Consider the following 18,879-nt stretch of genomic DNA (forward strand, 5'->3'; position numbering starts at 1 on the left):
TTCAACTGCTCTGAACCTGAATGGAAGGTTGATTCACCAGTAGCTGGGAAGGTGAACTGCTCTGGTGAGACAGACCTGCTCGTCTGACTCAAAGAATATGACTTGCTGCAGGACATTGAACAGCTAAACGAACTGGAAACAGGCCAATTGCCTATGTGTATGAAGGACAATGGATTAGCCCAAGTTGGAGATCAACCATGGAACATGGCAACATCACCTAGTCTTTTGTCTTCTGCAAGAAGGATGTAAACAGAGAAGCCTTTTGTCTACATTACATCATGAACACTTAAGGTTTCGAGCCAAGAAGTTCAAAACAGCTTGATCCAATTTCCTTTACAAAGCTTTTTCTGTGGTGACAACAGGACAGGAGAAGAGTTGTAAATGCAGATAATTCACCAGTTGACTCTAACCCCCACAGGATGCCTACAGTGAAAAGATTTGGGGGGTTGATAGGAGTCATAAAGAAGGGTGTTGACCAGGCTGCAGCTTTGAAGTTAGCTGAGAGCCATATGGACAAACAATAAAGTCAACTGATGCGTTTAAATACCTATGTCTGTATACAGTTGGATTGTAGTGACATATGATTTTTGAGAATGATGATTCTTCTTGTTTGACCTTTGACATTCAGTTGTTTACTTGAAGAAATACATAATGAATTGCACGACAGGAGTAGATCCGCCACAAGGCTGGATAGCTTGGTTACCGTCTGGTCCTTGGTGGCATCTTCTTTTGAAAAAATTAATTCCTGTTTTTGGACTGTTGATACTGATTTGCTTATGTATAGGATGTAGTTTACTGTGTATGAATGAAATCTATACTGACACTGTCCAAACAAAGGGTGAAATTTAAGAACAATGACAAAAAGGAGGGAAATGTTAAGTCTAATTGTTGAATGTTGCCATTGTGTTTCTTAAATTTGTACAGTCTTAGTTTAAGCAGTAGGATCAAAGCCATCCCTTTGATCCTGACCACCTTTCCAGCCACTCTGTGCTGGGGGAGGTTTTATTGTAGATACATCCATCTGAAAGATCTGTTTCTTTTGATGTAAACTTCCTGGGTTTATGACCCTTTGGTCAGCAGGAGGTAACACACACACACACACACACACACACACACACACACACACTTACATACAGTGCCTTGTCTATGTAACCAAAGGGGGGTTGCAAGGGGAGGTGCTTTGTAAACTATTGTTTGAGGATTGTCAATAAAAGGCAGCGAGAGGAGGCCACCATTGGGGTCATTGTCGTGCTGGACACAGACAAGGCCTCCCTTGCGCAAGTAATGGATCGATCGACTGTCTTGTTTTCTTCATGATGAATAAGTCTCTAGAATTAGCGGGGCTTGTGGAAACACAGACCCAACAGTTACAGCCTTTCTCCCCTCTGCTGCCGAGGCTGTTAGTCTCTCCCAAACTCAGCTACAGGACTTCCAAATGAATGAAAGCAGCAGAAGTGGCTTTACAAAGGAAAGAGGAAGAGGAGAAGAAGAGGAGAGGGAGGCCACCCTGACCATCACTCCAGCTGAAAACATCACACTTCCATTAAAGTTGGTGAGGAAATGTTGAGCAGGATGAGCTGCTGGCTAATCTGGAGGCTGTAGCAGCAGCTCACAGTCACAGTGGATTTCCACTCATGAAAAAGCTCTGGCTGCTTCATTTCTCATCTCATATCAGAGACTTTAAAGCTTCACTGAAGCTGTACTGTGATGCTTCCATATTCCAGTGAGGCCTCCATAATGATTTCAGCTGTTCTGTACACACACTGTGTGCCCTGTATGGCTCAAAGTCTCTGCAGCCTGTTTTTATCTGCTATCATCAGATCTTCATCATCCTCATTCACATCCCTCACACACTCTACAGCCTCATCAGCACTGACTTCATCTTCACTGACTGATGGAGCACAACATGAACCTGTGGAGGCTGAAACACTGTCCTGTCAAACATCTCCCCGTCACCACTCCACTTCTGTCAGCCTTTAAATGAACCCTGCTCAAGTCTGTCACTTCTGTTTGGAGCCAAAAGGAAAAACTGCTGTTCAGTCGTTTGGAAAGACAACATTTCTGAAAGCACTCAAACTTCTTCACATTTGTCTTCAGACACATCCTGAACATTTAGGAACTAAAGAAAGTTTCAAACATCAAAGACATGAAATATAGAAAAACAACAACAGCCGCAGTCAGTGAACTCACCTCAGAGTCTCCAGTCGACAGTTTGGACTCTCCAGTCCAGCACACAGAAGCTTCACTGCTGAATTCTGCAGGTTGAGGTTGTTACTCATGTCCAGCTCTGTCAGATGGGAGGGGTTGGACTTCAGAGCTGAGGCCACAACTTCACAGTGAGACTCTGAGAGTCGACACTGAGTCAGTCTGTGATGATAGAAAATATAAAATGTGTTATTATAAAAGCAGAAAATCTGCATTATAAACACAGACTGAATGTATATGAAGACAAAACAGAGTGAGGTCATAATCTGATGAATCTGCTCTTCACATCTGTGCTTCAGCTCCTCTTACTGTGTTTGACATGACACAACGATTGAGTCTCTCTCAGACCTGCAGACTTTTAATGAGAATCTTTGTTTGGCTTTAATCTGCAGATGAAGGAGGAAGATGGTGTCACATTTAGGCTTCCATAATGTCCACAGTCTGTCACTGAGATCTGATCCAGAGTCAGAGTGAAGACACACATTTGGACTGTTTCCTGTTTTGACTCCAGAACATTTTGAATGAGTTCAGCTCAGTGAAGAGTTCCAGCTGGAAAGATGATCTCTGTTTGCTACCTGCTGTCAGGTACGACTGTTCACGTCCACACGCAGGAAAAACCTGCTGACTGTTACCAAACGGAGCAGAAATCTCATCACTGGACAATAATGATGAATGAACTCAGAGCTGCTGATATCAGATCTGATTTCAGGGGAACTAAACACAGAAATGATTGGCTCATTTTAGCTTTCTGAGCCATTATCTGCTGGTGTGTCGCTAGTTGGCAGAAAATGATTTGTATTCCTGTTCAGGGCTTCAGTGTTTATGAGTCCAGATCCAGGTGACAGCAAGTCAAAATGATGTTACCTGTCTGTGTCCAGCAGCAGCCTGTATTCACTTTGAATATTGTTATAACCTGACATGGATCAGTTTGTCTTTGATTGGTTTGTAAAGGTCACTGTTTCCATTGGACCTGAGTGACGTACAAAGACAGAGAGGGAGAGAAAGGAGAGAGAGGATGGAGACAGCAAAGAGAGAGCAAACACAAACAGGTGAGAGTGGACAGGTGACCAAGGTCAGCAACCAATCAGAGAGCTTCTGTTTGACCCACAGTCACTGATGATGACTGCACATAACCAAGCAGTGTGTTACTCTGATATCAAATATGGATCCTGCTCTTATAATAATGATCATCAGATGATATTATTGTGTTATTTTGTAGCTGAATACGATGTTTGTGTGATTATCAGTGAAAGAAGCAGTGAGGAGGATGGAGAGAGAGAGAGGACAGAGGGTGAAGTTAGAAACACTAAAAGGATTTTTCATGGATTTCATGGATGATTTGAGTGATTTCCAGCAGGACACTTAAACATGTCAGTGGACGTCCTAAAGAACACATTCACTGATATGAAACGTGTCATTGAACAGGATTAATATCAGTGGAAACATGGTGGAAACAGCTGTGACTGCATGGATGTGACACACTTCAAATCTGTTCTCCACTCTTGGATTTGGGATCCATGGAGCTGCTGCTGAGTCTGTACAATAAAGGAATGGTGTGGAAGGTTGCAGCGTACGGACACAAACACTTTGTGGTTACAATCTGATTTTATTTTCAAAATTAAACTACTAACCTACACTGATCAATGATGTTAATGATCACATCTGGACTCACCCAGCCTTTCTGCAGTTCCTCACAGCTGGAATCAGTCTCTGTCGTCCCTGCTCTGATGTGTTGTACTTCTGCAGGTCAAACTCATCCAGAACCTCCTCTGACATCTGCAGCATGAAGGCCAGAGCTGAGCACTGGATCTCAGAGAGTTCCTTCTCTGATCTGTTCTCTGACTTCAGGAACTCTTGGATCTCCTGATGTACTGAGAGGTCGTTCATCTCCATCAGACAGTGGAAGATGTTGATGCTTCTGTCAGGAGAGATTTTATCACTGTTCATCTCCTTCAGGTTGTTGATGACTCTCTGGATGGTTCCTGGACTGATCTCTGTCTGACCCAGCAGACCTACTAAGAGTCTCTGGTTGGACTCCAGACAGAGGCCATGAAGGAAGCGAACAAACAGGTCCAGGTGGCCGTTTTTACTCTGGAGGGATTTATACATGGCTCTGCTCAGGAAATCATCCAGAGAGGACTCGTTGTATTTTTTTCCCAAAAAGTTCTTCAGCACCTTTGTCTTCCTGTTGGTGTGACAGTGGAACATGTAGACAGCAGCCAGAAACTCCTGAATGCTCAGATGAACAAAGCAGTAGACTGGTTTCTGGAAGATCCCACACTCTCTTTTGAAGATCTCTGTACAAACTCCTGAGTACACCGAGGCCTCTGTCACATCCAGACCACACTGCTCCAGGTCTTCTTGGTAGAACATGATGTTTCCTTTCTCCAGATGTTCAAACGCCAGCCTCCCCAGCTTCAGAAGAACTTCCCTGTCAGCCTCCGTCAGCTCCTGTGGACTCGTCTCATGTCCCTCATGGTACTTGTTCTTCTTCCTCTTTGTCTGAACCAGCAGGAAGTGTGAGTACATGTCAGTCAGGGTCTTGGGCAGCTCTCCTCTCTGCTCTGTAGTCAACATGTGCTCCAGAACTGTAGCAGTGATCCAGCAGAAGACTGGGATACTACACATGATGTGGAGGCTCCTGGATGTCTTCATGTGGGAGATGATTCTGCTGGACAGCTCTTCATCACTGAATCTCCTCCTGAAGTACTCCTCCTTCTGGGCGTCAGTGAAGCCTCGTACTTCTGTTAGCCTGTCAACACATGTAGGAGGGATCTGATTGGCTGCTGCGGGTCGGGAAGTTATCCAGACGAGAGCCGAGGGAAGCAGATTCCCCTGGATGAGGTTTGTCAGCAGCTGGCTGACTGATGACTTCTGTGTGACATCAGACAGCAGCTTCCTGTTGGTGAAATCCAATGAAAGTCTGCTTTCATCCAGGCCGTCAAAGATGAACAAAAGCTGAGAGACAGCCAGCTTCTCTGCTGTGACCTTCTGTAATGTTGGATGGAAAACATGGAGCAGCTCCAGAAGACTGTACTGCTCATCTCTGATCAGGTTCAGCTCCCTGAATGAAAGCAGAACCACCACACTGACATGTTGGTTCTCCAAGCCCTCTGCCCAGTCCAGAGTGAACTTCTGCACTGAGAAGGTTTTTCCAACACCAGCCACGCCGTTGGTCAGAACCACTCTGATGGGTCTCTGTTGGTCAGGTAAGGCTTTAAAGATGTCCTGGCACCTGATTGGAGCGTCATGGAGGGCGTCCATCTTGGAAGCTGTCTCCAGCTGCCTCACCTCATGTTGGGTATGAACCTCTTCACTCTGTCCCTCTGTGATGTAGAGCTCAGTGTAGATCCTGTTGAGGAGGGTTCTACTTCCTGTTTCATCACTTCCTTCAGTCACACGTTCACATCTCCTCCTCAGACTGATCTTATGTTCATCTAAAACCTCCTGCAGACCAACATCTGCTGAAAGAAAGAAAAACAACGAGACTAAAGAGAAAGAAAACTCTTCAATGTCTGAACAACACAAGAAGTCCAGTTTTCAGAAATGAGTCCATCAGCAGACAGATGTTCAGTCTTACTTTGTACACAGCTGCTCTGACTGGCTGTCTGCAGTCCAGCTCTGCTTCTGGATCTTTCTCCACACTGTGCAGAAGCTCTGATGGTGACACAGAAAAGTCACAGTGGAGATACTTCTGTCCACCTTTGATTAGACTCATTATAAAAAGGAAAAAGTTTGAACACAGTCATGTTTCCAGTTCACTGACTTACATTTATTCCATGGACACTCACTCTAACCTGAACCACAGCTACAACCCAACATTGTTGAGGCCTCATCTCCTCCTTTCCTGACTGTTTAGGTTAAATATGCAACAACCAACAAATAAAAGAATTTGGTTCATTTCAAAGAAATTCACACGGTGACCAAGTAAAGTAACCGTAGTAAAGGAGACAACATCCCGTTGATGGTGGGATTATTTGAAAGATTTGCTTTAGTCACGTCACCAAATGCAGTTGAACCACCCGTGGATCCATGTTTGACCATTCTACCACTCTGAGCTCTGCTTTTGAATCATTTTATTATTATCATCATTCATTTATTCATTCTTTGGAGGGGGGCTATTTCCTAATGCCGCCCTAATAAGCTGATGTTCAAGGGGAAATATAACAGAAACTCTTTCAGTGTTATTCATTAATAAATTAACAGATAAACTGTGAAGAAGAAAAAAACTGAGATTTAAAGGAGAGAGTGAGAAACTTGATCATCATCCTCATAATACATGTTTATCAGTATCTGCTGTGACCATACTGCAGTAATAACTACAAGTCTACATTTCTGTGACTGTTGATCAATCACAGCAGGAATCTGAGCTCATCTCTGCACACAGAGCAGCTTCAGCTCTGGGATAAACTGCTCGCTTCACGTCCTTCTCAGCTCACAGACACTCATCCTCATATTTTCCTTTAACATTTGATGGTATAATTCATCAGAGTTTACACTTTATCTGCATAAATACAGAAAAACAGACCCAAACACCATAAACCACCAGTTTCACCATGTAGAATATATTGTTGTTTCCTTGCTTTTAATTCAGAGAAAAACTCTGATTTTGATTTTCTCTGTTCTCTTTGCCACAGCCCATCCTAGCAGCAGCTGAAGCAGCTGACTGTCACAACACTGAATAACACTTTAGGAGGAACGTCTTGATGCATTCTCAATCATCCAGGAAAGTAAATCTCCAAAAGTTGATTCTGTTCATCTGGACGTAGAGTAAATGTGGTTATCCCAGCTGGACTTTTGTCAAAGCTGGGATAACCACATTTACCAGCCGCTGCTTAAGCAAAAACCTGTAGTGATCCCGTACGTGTCAGGAGTATCGGAGCAGTTGAGACAGATTTTTTCTAAACACCGGGTCTCTGTGGCTTTTAAACCCCAAAACACGCTGCGCCAAAAACTGGTCCACCCCAAGGATCAGAGTAACAGAGTAACATAGTGTACGCTGCTAAGTGCAGGAGGATTGCCAGGATTTATATATCGGGGAAACCAAACAACCTTTGGCTACAACACAGCAGAGCCACCTCGTCAGGCCAGGACTCTGCAGTCTATTTACACCTACAGGCCAGTGGACACTCTTTCAATGATGAGGATGTAAAATCCTGGACAGGGAGGAACGCTGGTTTGAGGGCGGAGTCAAGGAGGCCATTTACGTGAAAAGGGAAAGACCATCTCTGAATCGAGGAGGGGGCCTAAGGGTACATCTGTCACCATCTTACATGCTGTGATTGCAGCCATTCCCCAACTCTCTGTGAATGGGACTCATGACCATTGATCAGTGGTTGTTGATCATTGGTCATGAGTCCCATTCACAGATTCACACACAAATTTGCATAATTAAGATTAAGGAACTGACCTCCCAGCCCTTTGTTCCTTCAGTGGGCTGGTTTCAGTTATTATTCAAATGTCCTGTTTATAAAATTGGAAACCTGCAGTCAGCTGAGACTGAAGGAGTCACCTGGATGATGACGAAACGTTTCTCCCACAAAACGCTACGTCCAGATGAACAGAATCAACTTTTGGAGAAAGTTGAATCAGTATTTCAGCTTTAAGAGGGTATTTTAACACAAACATCAGTCCTTCTACTTAAGTATGTTTGACACTTTGTTTAATCATCATTTTTAATGATCAAAAATAATTATGTTTGTTATTTGTGGAGTTTAAATGTCCTTGACAGAGACAGATGATGATCATTATCCTGCACTGTGGTCTCAGGTTTGGTCGAGCTAGCACAAAGAATGGCTATGTTGAACTTCCTCCTGGGATCTACACTAAGAAGTGAGTCCAACATTAGCAGGGTCTCTTTCCTTTATCTGATTCACTTTAGCATTCACAGTCACGTGAAGCTTGTTATTAACTCGATAAGTCAACCCAGGGTTTCAGCTGAGCGCTCACATGAAACACATGGTGTTGGCAGCATCTGATCAATCATATTCATGGAGACGTGTATCAGCAACAGAGCAGCTGAGTTTGCAGAAGGAAGTCAAACTAAACCACAGGAACAATATGAGGAGATTACACACATAATAAAATACTAGCAGTAACACAGCTGCTGCAGACAAATCAGTCGTGTGATCGTGTGTGAGAGGAGAAGGACTGTAAAGGAGTTTGGTGTTAAAAGCTCTGTATGAATGTGGGAGACTTTGAAGGGCTTTAAAAAGGCCAATATAAAATAAAAGGCAGCAAAATTGCTGAGTGTGAAAGTCACCAGACTTATCAGACCTCTGTGATTAAGACCTGTAAGAACACCTGTTTGTACTTGTTGACATTATATCAAACACACACGTATATTAAGCCTTTGTTTGAACTCTGGTTGAATTTGTTACTTTCAGACTGTGAAACATCACAGAGGCTGCAGCTGCAGATCTTTTATTCACCTGGAAATTTACTTTAAATGTTAGATGGAAAATGTATTGCTCAGTTTCACCAAAGTAAGAACAAGAATCCATAAACCTTCATAAAGACAAACATCTCCCAGAACATTGAGCTGCTGAAGTGTCACTGAAGGGAAAAACTATTTGTCCTCCTCCATCCAGCAACACCTGAAACACCTGAGTGGAAGCTCCTCCCTACACTGTGTTTGAAGCAAAGCACAAAGGAGACACCTGCTGGAGCAGCTGGAGTCCTACAGACACTCAGCCTCTTCACTACACAAACACCTCCTACAACATCCACTCTTTCCACTCTGACTGCTGTGTTTGTGGAAACACTCCAACACACACCGCTTCACATACCAACATAGAAATGTGTGAAAAAGAGCTGAGCTGATATTAAACATGAGGATTTATTCAGAAATACAGAGTCAGGAACAACATCTAGACACACATTACCTCTCAGAAGCAGAAGAACATCCTTTAAAGTTTGCACCAACATCCTTCGAGTCGTTGCTCTTTAAGGAAACACAGCTGGGTTCAGGTCCAGAAGATTCTGGCCTCTTATTGATCCTAAAAGAAAAACAATAAATGTCACAGCTTCATGAGACAGGAAGGAAAAACTGGAAATATTAAATTAAAGACATGATGAACAATCTCATAAAAATAATGTACTTACTCTTTGTCACATAACAGTCTTTTGTTAAAGTTTACAATAATATCCTTCGAGTCGTTGCTCTTTAAGGAAACACAGCTGGGTTCAGGTCCAGGCTCTGGATTAGTTTCAGGGTTATGTCCAGCTGAGCCTGGTACGCCCCACAGCTCTGGGCTTTAAAACAACACACACAGAGGTATGAGTGTGAATAATGATGGAGCAGTGATGTGAGTGCTGAGCTGTGACATGGAGAAGAGTCATGGACAGTTAGAGATGGTCATCTCACCTCTGAGCTTTGGTCTGGCTCTCATGTTCCCCACACAGAGTGCTTTTAGAGGGAGGGACTCCCTCCTCTCTGTCCTCACACTGATCCATGCTGCTCAGTTCACATCAGCTCACACACACTTTCTACCTTCACCTGCAGAGGAAACACAAATCATTCATGTGCACATCAACTGAGAGCTGCAGAGGTCGTGTCTGATGTGTTGGACTAACATCCATCTGAGACGCAGCTTTCATCAGTTCACTACAAAAAGTGTCACAGAGCCCAGTTCAGCCTCCAAATCCTCCATTACTGTAGTCCTACAAAGCAGCAGGTCAAACATGGCTGCAGAGAGCAGCTTTATGTCAGTAACCATGTCCAGGACCGAGCTGACTGCTTACAGAGTTCATACTCTAACTGCTAGCTGCTCTGCTAGCTAAGCTAACTCAGTAACAGTGACTCTGACAGCAGTTACTGTGGAACAGCGGCCGAGCTCAGGACACATTCAGTGTGTTTAGTCTGAGTTCTGGACTCTGATTCAATGGATTCAATCCAGCTCAGAGTTTTATGTCTTCATCAGAATAAAATACATGTACTAATATAACAGAAGTAATGCTCTGAATGCAGGACTGTAATGGAGGATAAATAAGGTTTTTACAGCCTGAAAGAAACATTCAGTTCATATATTTGTAGACAGTGAAGCAGTTTTTAATACTGCAGCTGTTTCCTTCACCTGTGTGTGTGTGTGAGCCACACCTTCATGTGCTGCTTTAGAAATATGTGGTCTGACTGCTCAGACTGAGTCTAGGAGGAAAGTTCACACGCTGGAGAAAGTTTTGTTCCTAACTTTGTCAGAGTTCGGCTCCAAAGACAAAGAAGACGGAGCTCACAGTCTGTAGATGGTCCTCAGTGTGTGTGTGAAGCACACAGGAGTGTGTTTATGTCAGCAAATCAGTGTGTGAAGAGTCTGAGGGAGTGTGTGAATGAGACTCAACACTGAAACCAACAGTCCAAGAAAAGCGTCTGGATTTCTTTAAGTTTAACTTAAAGAAGTCCAGACGCTTTTCTTTTTGTCTCCATAATGTCTCCATAATGCTGCAATGTCATCTGCCCCAGAAACACTGTGCAGAAGCTCTGATGGTGACACAGAAAAGTCACAGTGGAGATACTTCTGTGCACCTTTGATTAGACTCATTATAAAAAGGAAACAAAGTTTGAACACAGTCATGTTTCCAGTTCACTGACTTACATTTATTCCATGGACACTCACTCTAACCTGAACCACAGCTACAACCCAACATTGTTGAGGCCTCATCTCCTCCTTTCCTGACTGTAGAGGTTAAATATGCAACAACCAACAAATAAAAGAATTTGGTTCATTTCAAAGAAATTCACACGGTGACCAAGTAAAGTAACCGTAGTAAAGGAGACAACATCCCGTTGATGGTGGGATTATTTGAAAGATTTGCTTTGGTCACGTCACCAAATGCAGTTGAACCACCCGTGGATCCATGTTTGACCATTCTACCACTCTGAGCTCTGCTTTTGAATCATTTTATTATTATCATCATTCATTTATTCATTCTTTGGAGGGGGGCTATTTCCTAATGCTGCCCTAATAAGCTGATGTTCAAGGGGAAATATAACAGAAACTCTTTCAGTGTTATTCATTAATAAATTAACAGATAAACTGTGAAGAAGAAAAAACTGAGATTTAAAGGAGAGAGTGAGAAACTTGATCATCCATCCTCATAATACATGTTTATCAGTATCTGCTGTGACCATACTGCAGTAATAACTACAAGTCTACATTTCTGTGACTGTTGATCAATCACAGCAGGAATCTGAGCTCATCTCTGCACACAGAGCAGCTTCAGCTCTGGGATAAACTGCTCGCTTCACGTCCTTCTCAGCTCACAGACACTCATCCTGATATTTTCCTTTAACATTTGATGGTATAATTCATCTGAGTTTACACTTTATCTGCATAAATACAGAAAAACAGACCCAAACACCAGAAACCATCAGTTTCACGTTCAACAGGAAGTGGCTCAAACGTCACAGTTTCATAACGTCACCCTGAACTCCACTCACGGAGTTTCTGTCGCCATTGTAGTTTTTAAAGTCCCGTGATAAAGGCGGGTCTTTCTGTGAATCCGCACGCTCATTGGCTAATAGCTCGAGATTGACACCTCGTTATCCAATGAGCGTGCGGGAACTTCCGACATAAAGTTGTTTCCTTTGAAAAACCAAAGTCTGATTATTTTTGCCTCCACTGACGGAGCCTGTTGTTCCCGCCACAGAGACACAGTAATGTCAGAGCGGTGTTAACACTCACCCTGCCTCAGCACAGCTCTCACTCTCCTCCTGCTCTCTCACACTAAACGGAGGCTCAGCTAAACTCACTTCCTCTCTACTTACAGGAAACCAGCGCTCAGAGGAGCCGACCGGCCTCACATTTCACCCACAGACACGAACAGCGTGGAATTATTTTATGTCATAAGAAGAAACATATTCATGTTAACACTCACCTGCCTCAGCTCCACCTTCCTCCTCCTGCTTTCACTTTCACTGCTGCTCCCTAAACACAGAGGATGCTGGGACTTGTAGTTTTTTCCTTCCGGTGCGGTCTTCCTCTTTGTTTGTTTGTGTTTGTGTTCAAGTTATTTCGATCATGTAAACATCAACAGAACACGTGAAGCCACACAGAGTTTGTATGTCGAGGTGGGTAGGAGGGTTTGAGGGTTTGAGGAGGGGTCAGAGGGAAGAGGTCTCTCAGTCTTGACAATCCACATTGATGGCATTGCATCTTTCAGCGTGTTTGTGGGTCGATTTGGATGCTCCAGGTGTGAGAGCAGCCACTCAGCCTCTGCTGCAGATGTGTGTCACAAGTTCATCTAGTAGTGAGACGGTGGCGCAAGATGGCGAGTTGAGCAGTCGCACGAATTAGGAGCTCGTTGAACTTGTCCCAGAATTTACTTTGTGTTCGTTATTGTTTCCACTCGAAAGTAGTAAAATGACTGCCCCAAGTATAGTTAAACCTGCTAAATTCAAACTCGACCTCAAAAAACAAGAAACAACATCGCCATGTGATGGAAAGGAAGACAGCAGAGAAGGAACGGATCATGACTACGTAGAAAAAACCTTGAAAAAAGAGTGGACGAGCAGCTAGCTGACCTGAGTGTGCAATGCAAGCAAGCTAGTACGATGCTAGCCAGCCTAGCCAAAGCGGTTCAGTTCAACTCGGAGGAGGTGAAAGAATGTAAACAAAAGGTTAAAGAGTTGGAGAGACGAAACGAGCAGTTGACCAAAGATAACTACGATCTCAAGGAGAGAGTGTGAGAGCAAGAAAGGTACAAAATGAGGTGGTGCCTCCGGATTAAAGGATTAGAAGAGAAAAGAGATGAAGGTGTCAGATCGCTGGTTATTGGAATTCTTGGCAAGATCGCACCTGATATGATATCAAAGCTTGAAGAATCTGTGGATGTGGTGCATAGAGTTGGGAAGAAGATTGAGAACAAGGTCCGACATATCATCATTCTGTTTGCTCTGAGACACGTGAAAGAGGAGATTTGGCGTCGCACCAAAGATTCGGCTGTCTGTAAGAACGGCGGTTTCCACTTCGCTGAGGTACTGCCGCGGGAGGACTGGGAAGAGAGGAGGCGGCTGTGGCCGCAAATTGAACAAGCCAGACGGGCTGGGAAACGGGCCTTTTTCCGGGGTCCTCATGGATACATCGAAGGACGGGGGATCATCGACGTTGAATGAAAGACTTGATGTAAGACTGTATACAGTGGAATATTATTAATGGGACAAAAGAGTTCTACTTAAAGTTAAAGGTTATTAGTCACTGAGTTGGTGACAAGTGTTACAATTTAAACTCATGTTTATATATTTTTCTTTTCTTTTTTAAAAAAAAAGTTATTTTCTTAGCATACTCTTATTATGGTTCACTCAAAAATTTCTTTTGGTTCATTAAACGTTCGGGGTTTGAAGGAAATTGTTAAGAGAAAGGCACTTTTTTTATTTTGCAAGGGGCAAAAATGTCACTGTCTGTTTTTACAAGAGACTCACTCTGTGGATGCCGATGTTACCTTTTGGGCTAATCAGTGGGGAGACAAGATTCTTTTCAGTCGTGGATCTAACAGATCTGGAGGTGTGGCGATTTGTTTTAATAAGTTCCCAGGGGAGATTATAACATATAAAGCTGATAGTGAGGGTCATTGGTCAACTGCAGCTTGAAGAGCGAAGGTATATTTCTAATTGTTACAAATCTTTATGGACATAATAACGAAGGTCAAAATAAACGTCTATTGGAAAATCTAACAAATGTTATTTCAGAGTTTAAAGTTATGTACCCCACAGATTACATCCTAGTAGGAGGAGACTGGAACATGACCTCAGATGAATGGATGGACAGATGGCCTCCTCGCTTAGGAAGGAGGCAACAGAATAACATTATTGAGAACTTTTCTAGTGATAATAATTTTACAGACATTTGGAGAAGTTTGAATCCTGGAGTTAAGAATTATTCATGGTTTAAACCTAATGGAGAAAGCAGGTCAAGAATTGATTATTGGTTAGTGAGCGATGACATTTTGAGGTGTACTTCACCATCTAAAATCTCCAAAGCACCCCTATCTGATCACTGTTTCATTGATCTTGTCTTAGAACCAACAAGGATGAAACGTAGTAGCAGGGGATATTGGAAATTTAATGCCAGCCTTTTAAATAAGGACAAGTATTGTGATAAAATTAGACATAAAATTACAGATATAAAAAATGATGACTCAGTAGTGGGTAATATACAGAAATGGGAACTTATTAAATTCAAAATCAGAGAATTCACTATAAAATTCTGCAAAGAACTGAACAGGGAAAAACGGGAATATGAAAGTAATTTACTTCGTGAAATAACTCAGTGCTGTAGTAAAGAAAAACTAAACGTGCAAGAAAAGAATAAATTGATGGAGTTACAAACTAAATTAGACGATCTTTACCTAGAGAAAGCCCAGGGTGCCTTTATAAGATCGAGAGCCAAGTGGATTGAGGCAGGTGAAAAGAACTCATCATATTTTAGTAAGCTGGAAAAGTGCAGACAGCAGAGAAATCTAATCTCAAGCTTGTTGATAAATGGGACTGAATGTAAAGATTTCAGAAAGATTGGAAAAGAAGTCTTCACTTTTTATTCCAAATTGTACTCCTCAGAATATTCAGCAGCTGATTCTGATAGTTTCTTTGATAAGATTCATAATCTCATCCCATGTATTGACAAGCCGTTCAAAGATCTGTGTGATTCAGAGCTTAAAATTGAGGAACTGGATTTGGTGGTCATGAAAATGGCATTAAACAAGTCCCCAGGGACAGATGGACTCACTACTAATTTTTATCAATTCTTCTGGAAGGACCTAAGAACTTTATTGTTTGATGCATTAAAGGAATCGATAGAGAAAAAAGAAGTGATGCCGAGCATGAAACAAGGGCTGATAACCCTGATCCCTAAATCGGGTAAGGATAAAAGAATTTTAGACAATTTAAGACCCATCACCTTACTAAACACTGACTATAAGATCCTGTCTGGAGCTGTAGCTGAGAGGCTAAAGAAAGGCATCTCAAACATTATCAGTGAAACACAATCAGGTTTTTTGAAAGGAAGACTAATTCATAACAATATTAGGCTGGTTTTGGATCTCCTTGAATACAGTGAATTAATCCAAGAGAGAGGGTACATCCTGTTCTTGGATTTTTACAAAGCATTTGACTCAGTTGAACATACGTTCATATTAAAAACTCTGCAGTCTTTTGGTTTTGGAGAGGAATTTATCAATGTTATAGAGATGCTATATAATGACATTAACAGCTCTGTTTTGCTAGAACATGGTACATGTTCAAGGTTTGAGGTTAATAGAGGGATAAGGCAGGGATGTAGCAGCTCACCACTTCTGTTCATCATGGTTGCTGAGCTGTTGTCTATTTTGATTAAAAACAGTCACATTGAGGGGTTAACTGTGATGGGTGAACAGATAATAATCAGTCAGCTGGCAGATGATACCACCCTGTTTCTAAGAAATGAGGACCAGATTCCTTTAGCCTTGCAGGCGATCAACCATTTCTCCAAAGCTTCTGGCCTACAGCTGAATATTAATAAATGCAAAATTCTAGCTCTGCATGAGTGTCCCCTGCAAGCAATAAATAATATGCAGATCAAAAAAGAGGTGAAGTATCTGGGCATTGTAATTTGCAAGGATAAGACATCAACAGAAAATAAGAATATCTGTACCAATATAGAAAAGTGTAAGTCAATTTTAAACATGTGGCTGCAAAGGGACATAACTCTGTTTGGGAGAATCTTGCTAACCAACATGGACAGTCTGTCCAGACTCATCTATCCAGCCTTTTCTCTGCCCATACCTCCAAAACTAATTAAATCTATAAATACTCTTAATTTTAGGTTCATATGGAGGAACAAATGTCATTATATAAAGAAAAATGATGTGATTAAGAATTATGAAGAGGGTGGGGCTAATGCCACTGACTTTGATGTTATGAATGGTGTACTAAAATTGAAATGGTTAAGATCTTTCATTAGGAACAAAAATTCCTTTTGGAACATTATTCCCAATGTGATTTTTGGCAAAATGGGTGGAATAGACTTTTTGTTACGTTGTGACTTTGATTGCAGTTCGTTACCTGTTAAACTCTCAGCTTTCCATCAGCAGGTCCGTCTCTACTGGAAATTAATCTATAAACATAGCTTTACTCCTCACAACACCCCTATATGGAACAACAGGTATATCCGTTTGTGTAGGAAATCTGTGTACGTGGATGAATGGAGATCTAAAGGGATTTGGGCTGTAGCTCATTTTATGGATGATAATGGGGTCTTACTAAAACATGAGACGTTTTGTGAGAAATTTGATGTAAGATGTACTGCTAAGAGATATAAATCCCCAGTGAAAGCCATCCCAGTCCCTTTGAGATCAATGATAAAAGAAGATATTGTGCACTCTAAAATTTCTCCTGGACTGAGGCAGCTCTGCATAGCTGGAGTTGAATTTGGTGACAGCAGGTTTACAAACAAAGTGATCAGGAATATTTTGATAAATGAAATTTGCCCAAATCCGGTTAAAAGAAATTATATCCTTAAAGAATTTGAGACCATGGAGGTTAAGGCGATAAGACAAAAGTCTACAGGGAGAGCAGAATTATTAGGCAAATGAGTATTTTGTCCACATCATCCTCTTCATGCATGTTGTCTTACTCCAAGCTGTATAGGCTCAAAAGCCTACTACCAATTAAGCATATTAGGTGATGTGCATCTCTGTAATGAGAAGGGGTGTGGTCTAATGACATCAACACCCTATATCAGGTGTGCATAATTATTAGGCAACGTCCTTTCCTTTGGCAAAATGGGTCAAAAGAAGGACTTGACAGGCTCAGAAAAGTCAAAAATAGTGAGATATCTTGCAGAGGGATGCAGCAGTCTCAAAATTGCAAAGCTTCTGAAGCGTGATCATCGAACAATCAAGCGTTTCATTCAAAATAGTCAACAGGGTCGCAAGAAGCGTGTGGAAAAACCAAGGCGCAAAATAACTGCCCATGAACTGAGAAAAGTCAAGCGTGCAGCTGCCAGGATGCCAGCATAGGAAAATTGGGTTGAACAGTGAGACTGCATTTGTGGGGTTTAGAAACATCCAGAGCATCGCAACAGAAAGGTAAATAAAAAAAGTAAGAGAGAGAGAGAGATAAAGAAATAAATGAACTAATAATACATAAATGAATAGAAAAATAGAAAACACACATGTAGAAATTGTCACATGTGAAATTGTTTTTGGAGAGAATCAGAAGTGAGACAGTTTGAATCCACAGTTCAGCGCAAAGATGCAGGAATTAAATCTGATTATAAAAACACATCGAGGCAACGAAGACCAGCTTACACTCAATATTAATATGAACACACAACATACACGCAATGAAGACATGCTTACACTCATGAATGTGAATACATGACATAAATGCTGAATGGTGTAGATTTAACACACTTAAAGGCTGAAGCTGAGGAATAACTCAGGAAGTTGCAGGACAATAGAGCGACTTTTGTGACAAGGAAAAAGTGACTGGGAGGACCAACCAGTGATTAGAAGCTTAAAGCAGGTTTAAAATAGTGAATTAGAAGTGGTTTCCAGCTGATTGAGCAAAAGAAGTGACGACTGTAGAAATAAAAATAAAATAATAATAATTGAATTATGCAGCAATGTTTTGAATATGCATTTCTGTTGTCAGGGCAACTTCTCGAGATGTGACTCAATATGCAAATTAGTTGAATGAGTGGGGACAGAAAAAAAAGAAAAACTCAAGTTTCCTGTCTGAGACATGAGTGAAGTTTGCATTGAGAGAAATATATCTGTGACTGTGTGAGAAGAACTGTTTGGTAAAATATATGATAGCAGCCGCAGGACAATTAAATAAAGTCTGTGACTAAGTGCAGTCGTGCAGATCTGGAGAAGAAGTTTATAATTTAGTGATGACACATTGTTATAAAGTGTTTAGAAAGGGCTTAATGGGAATATTACTGTTGGGCAAACTGTGCGGCTTTAACAAGATTTTCTGTGTATTTAGCAGGTGAAACTCTGTCAGCTGACTTCAGACTGTCAGGAAGCTGAAGAACCTGAGGCCAACCACTGAAACATGATGTGGGCAAAATGAACAGAGGGAGGGATTTTAAAGGTGAACATTTAGGACTTACTGCAAATGTTACTATGTCAAAGTTACTGTGACTCAAACAGAGGAAATTCTGATTTTTTTATTTCCACACCCAGCATGTTTTGGGTGTTATATGCTATTAAATACTTTTAAATAAATTAAAAAGTATTTAATAGCATATAACACCCAAAATATGCTTCGGTTCACATTTAACTCCAGAAAATCATCAATCAAAACATGGATATTACCTGACCACAGATTCGTGGTGACGTCACTGCTCTTTTAACTGTTCGGTGTCTTTGTTTGTTTGCTGGTTGTAGAAATGGTTTATATGAGCTTTGAGCTGAGAGTCAGAGGTTTCTGTGGACACTGCTCATGTCAGCACTTATATTTCTGACCTTTTCTTATAACCGATTAAACATGATCTCCTCCCTTTTGCCCCCATTTTTGGTGGTGTAGGTACAAATGATCAGGCATGACATTCTCATAATAAATAAGATACTGCAAATAATTATTTCTGCATTTGTGCGATTGAAGTGAATTGAAAATGTGTATGAAATGACACTGTTTTAAAGATTTGGCCTAAATAATTTTGGAGTGAATGAGTCTAAACATGATGACCTAACTAG

At 41.6% G+C, this 18,879-nt stretch overlaps 1 protein-coding gene across 1 annotated transcript; it reads right to left on the reverse strand.

Annotated features, from left to right (window-relative positions):
- Positions 1 to 2,171: 2,171 nt before the first annotated feature.
- On the reverse strand, positions 2,172 to 5,882 carry LOC145422964 (protein NLRC3-like; the record flags this gene model as incomplete). Its single annotated transcript, XM_080294996.1, has 3 exons — positions 2,172 to 2,367; positions 3,878 to 5,669; positions 5,786 to 5,882. Coding segments are annotated over 3 exons (2,070 nt in total), but the record flags the coding sequence as incomplete, so codon positions are not given.
- Positions 5,883 to 18,879: the final 12,997 nt, after the last annotated feature.

The sequence above is a fragment of the Astatotilapia calliptera genome, chromosome 3 (assembly GCF_964374335.1).
Source record: "Astatotilapia calliptera chromosome 3, fAstCal68.1, whole genome shotgun sequence".
Taxonomy (NCBI): domain Eukaryota; kingdom Metazoa; phylum Chordata; class Actinopteri; order Cichliformes; family Cichlidae; genus Astatotilapia; species Astatotilapia calliptera.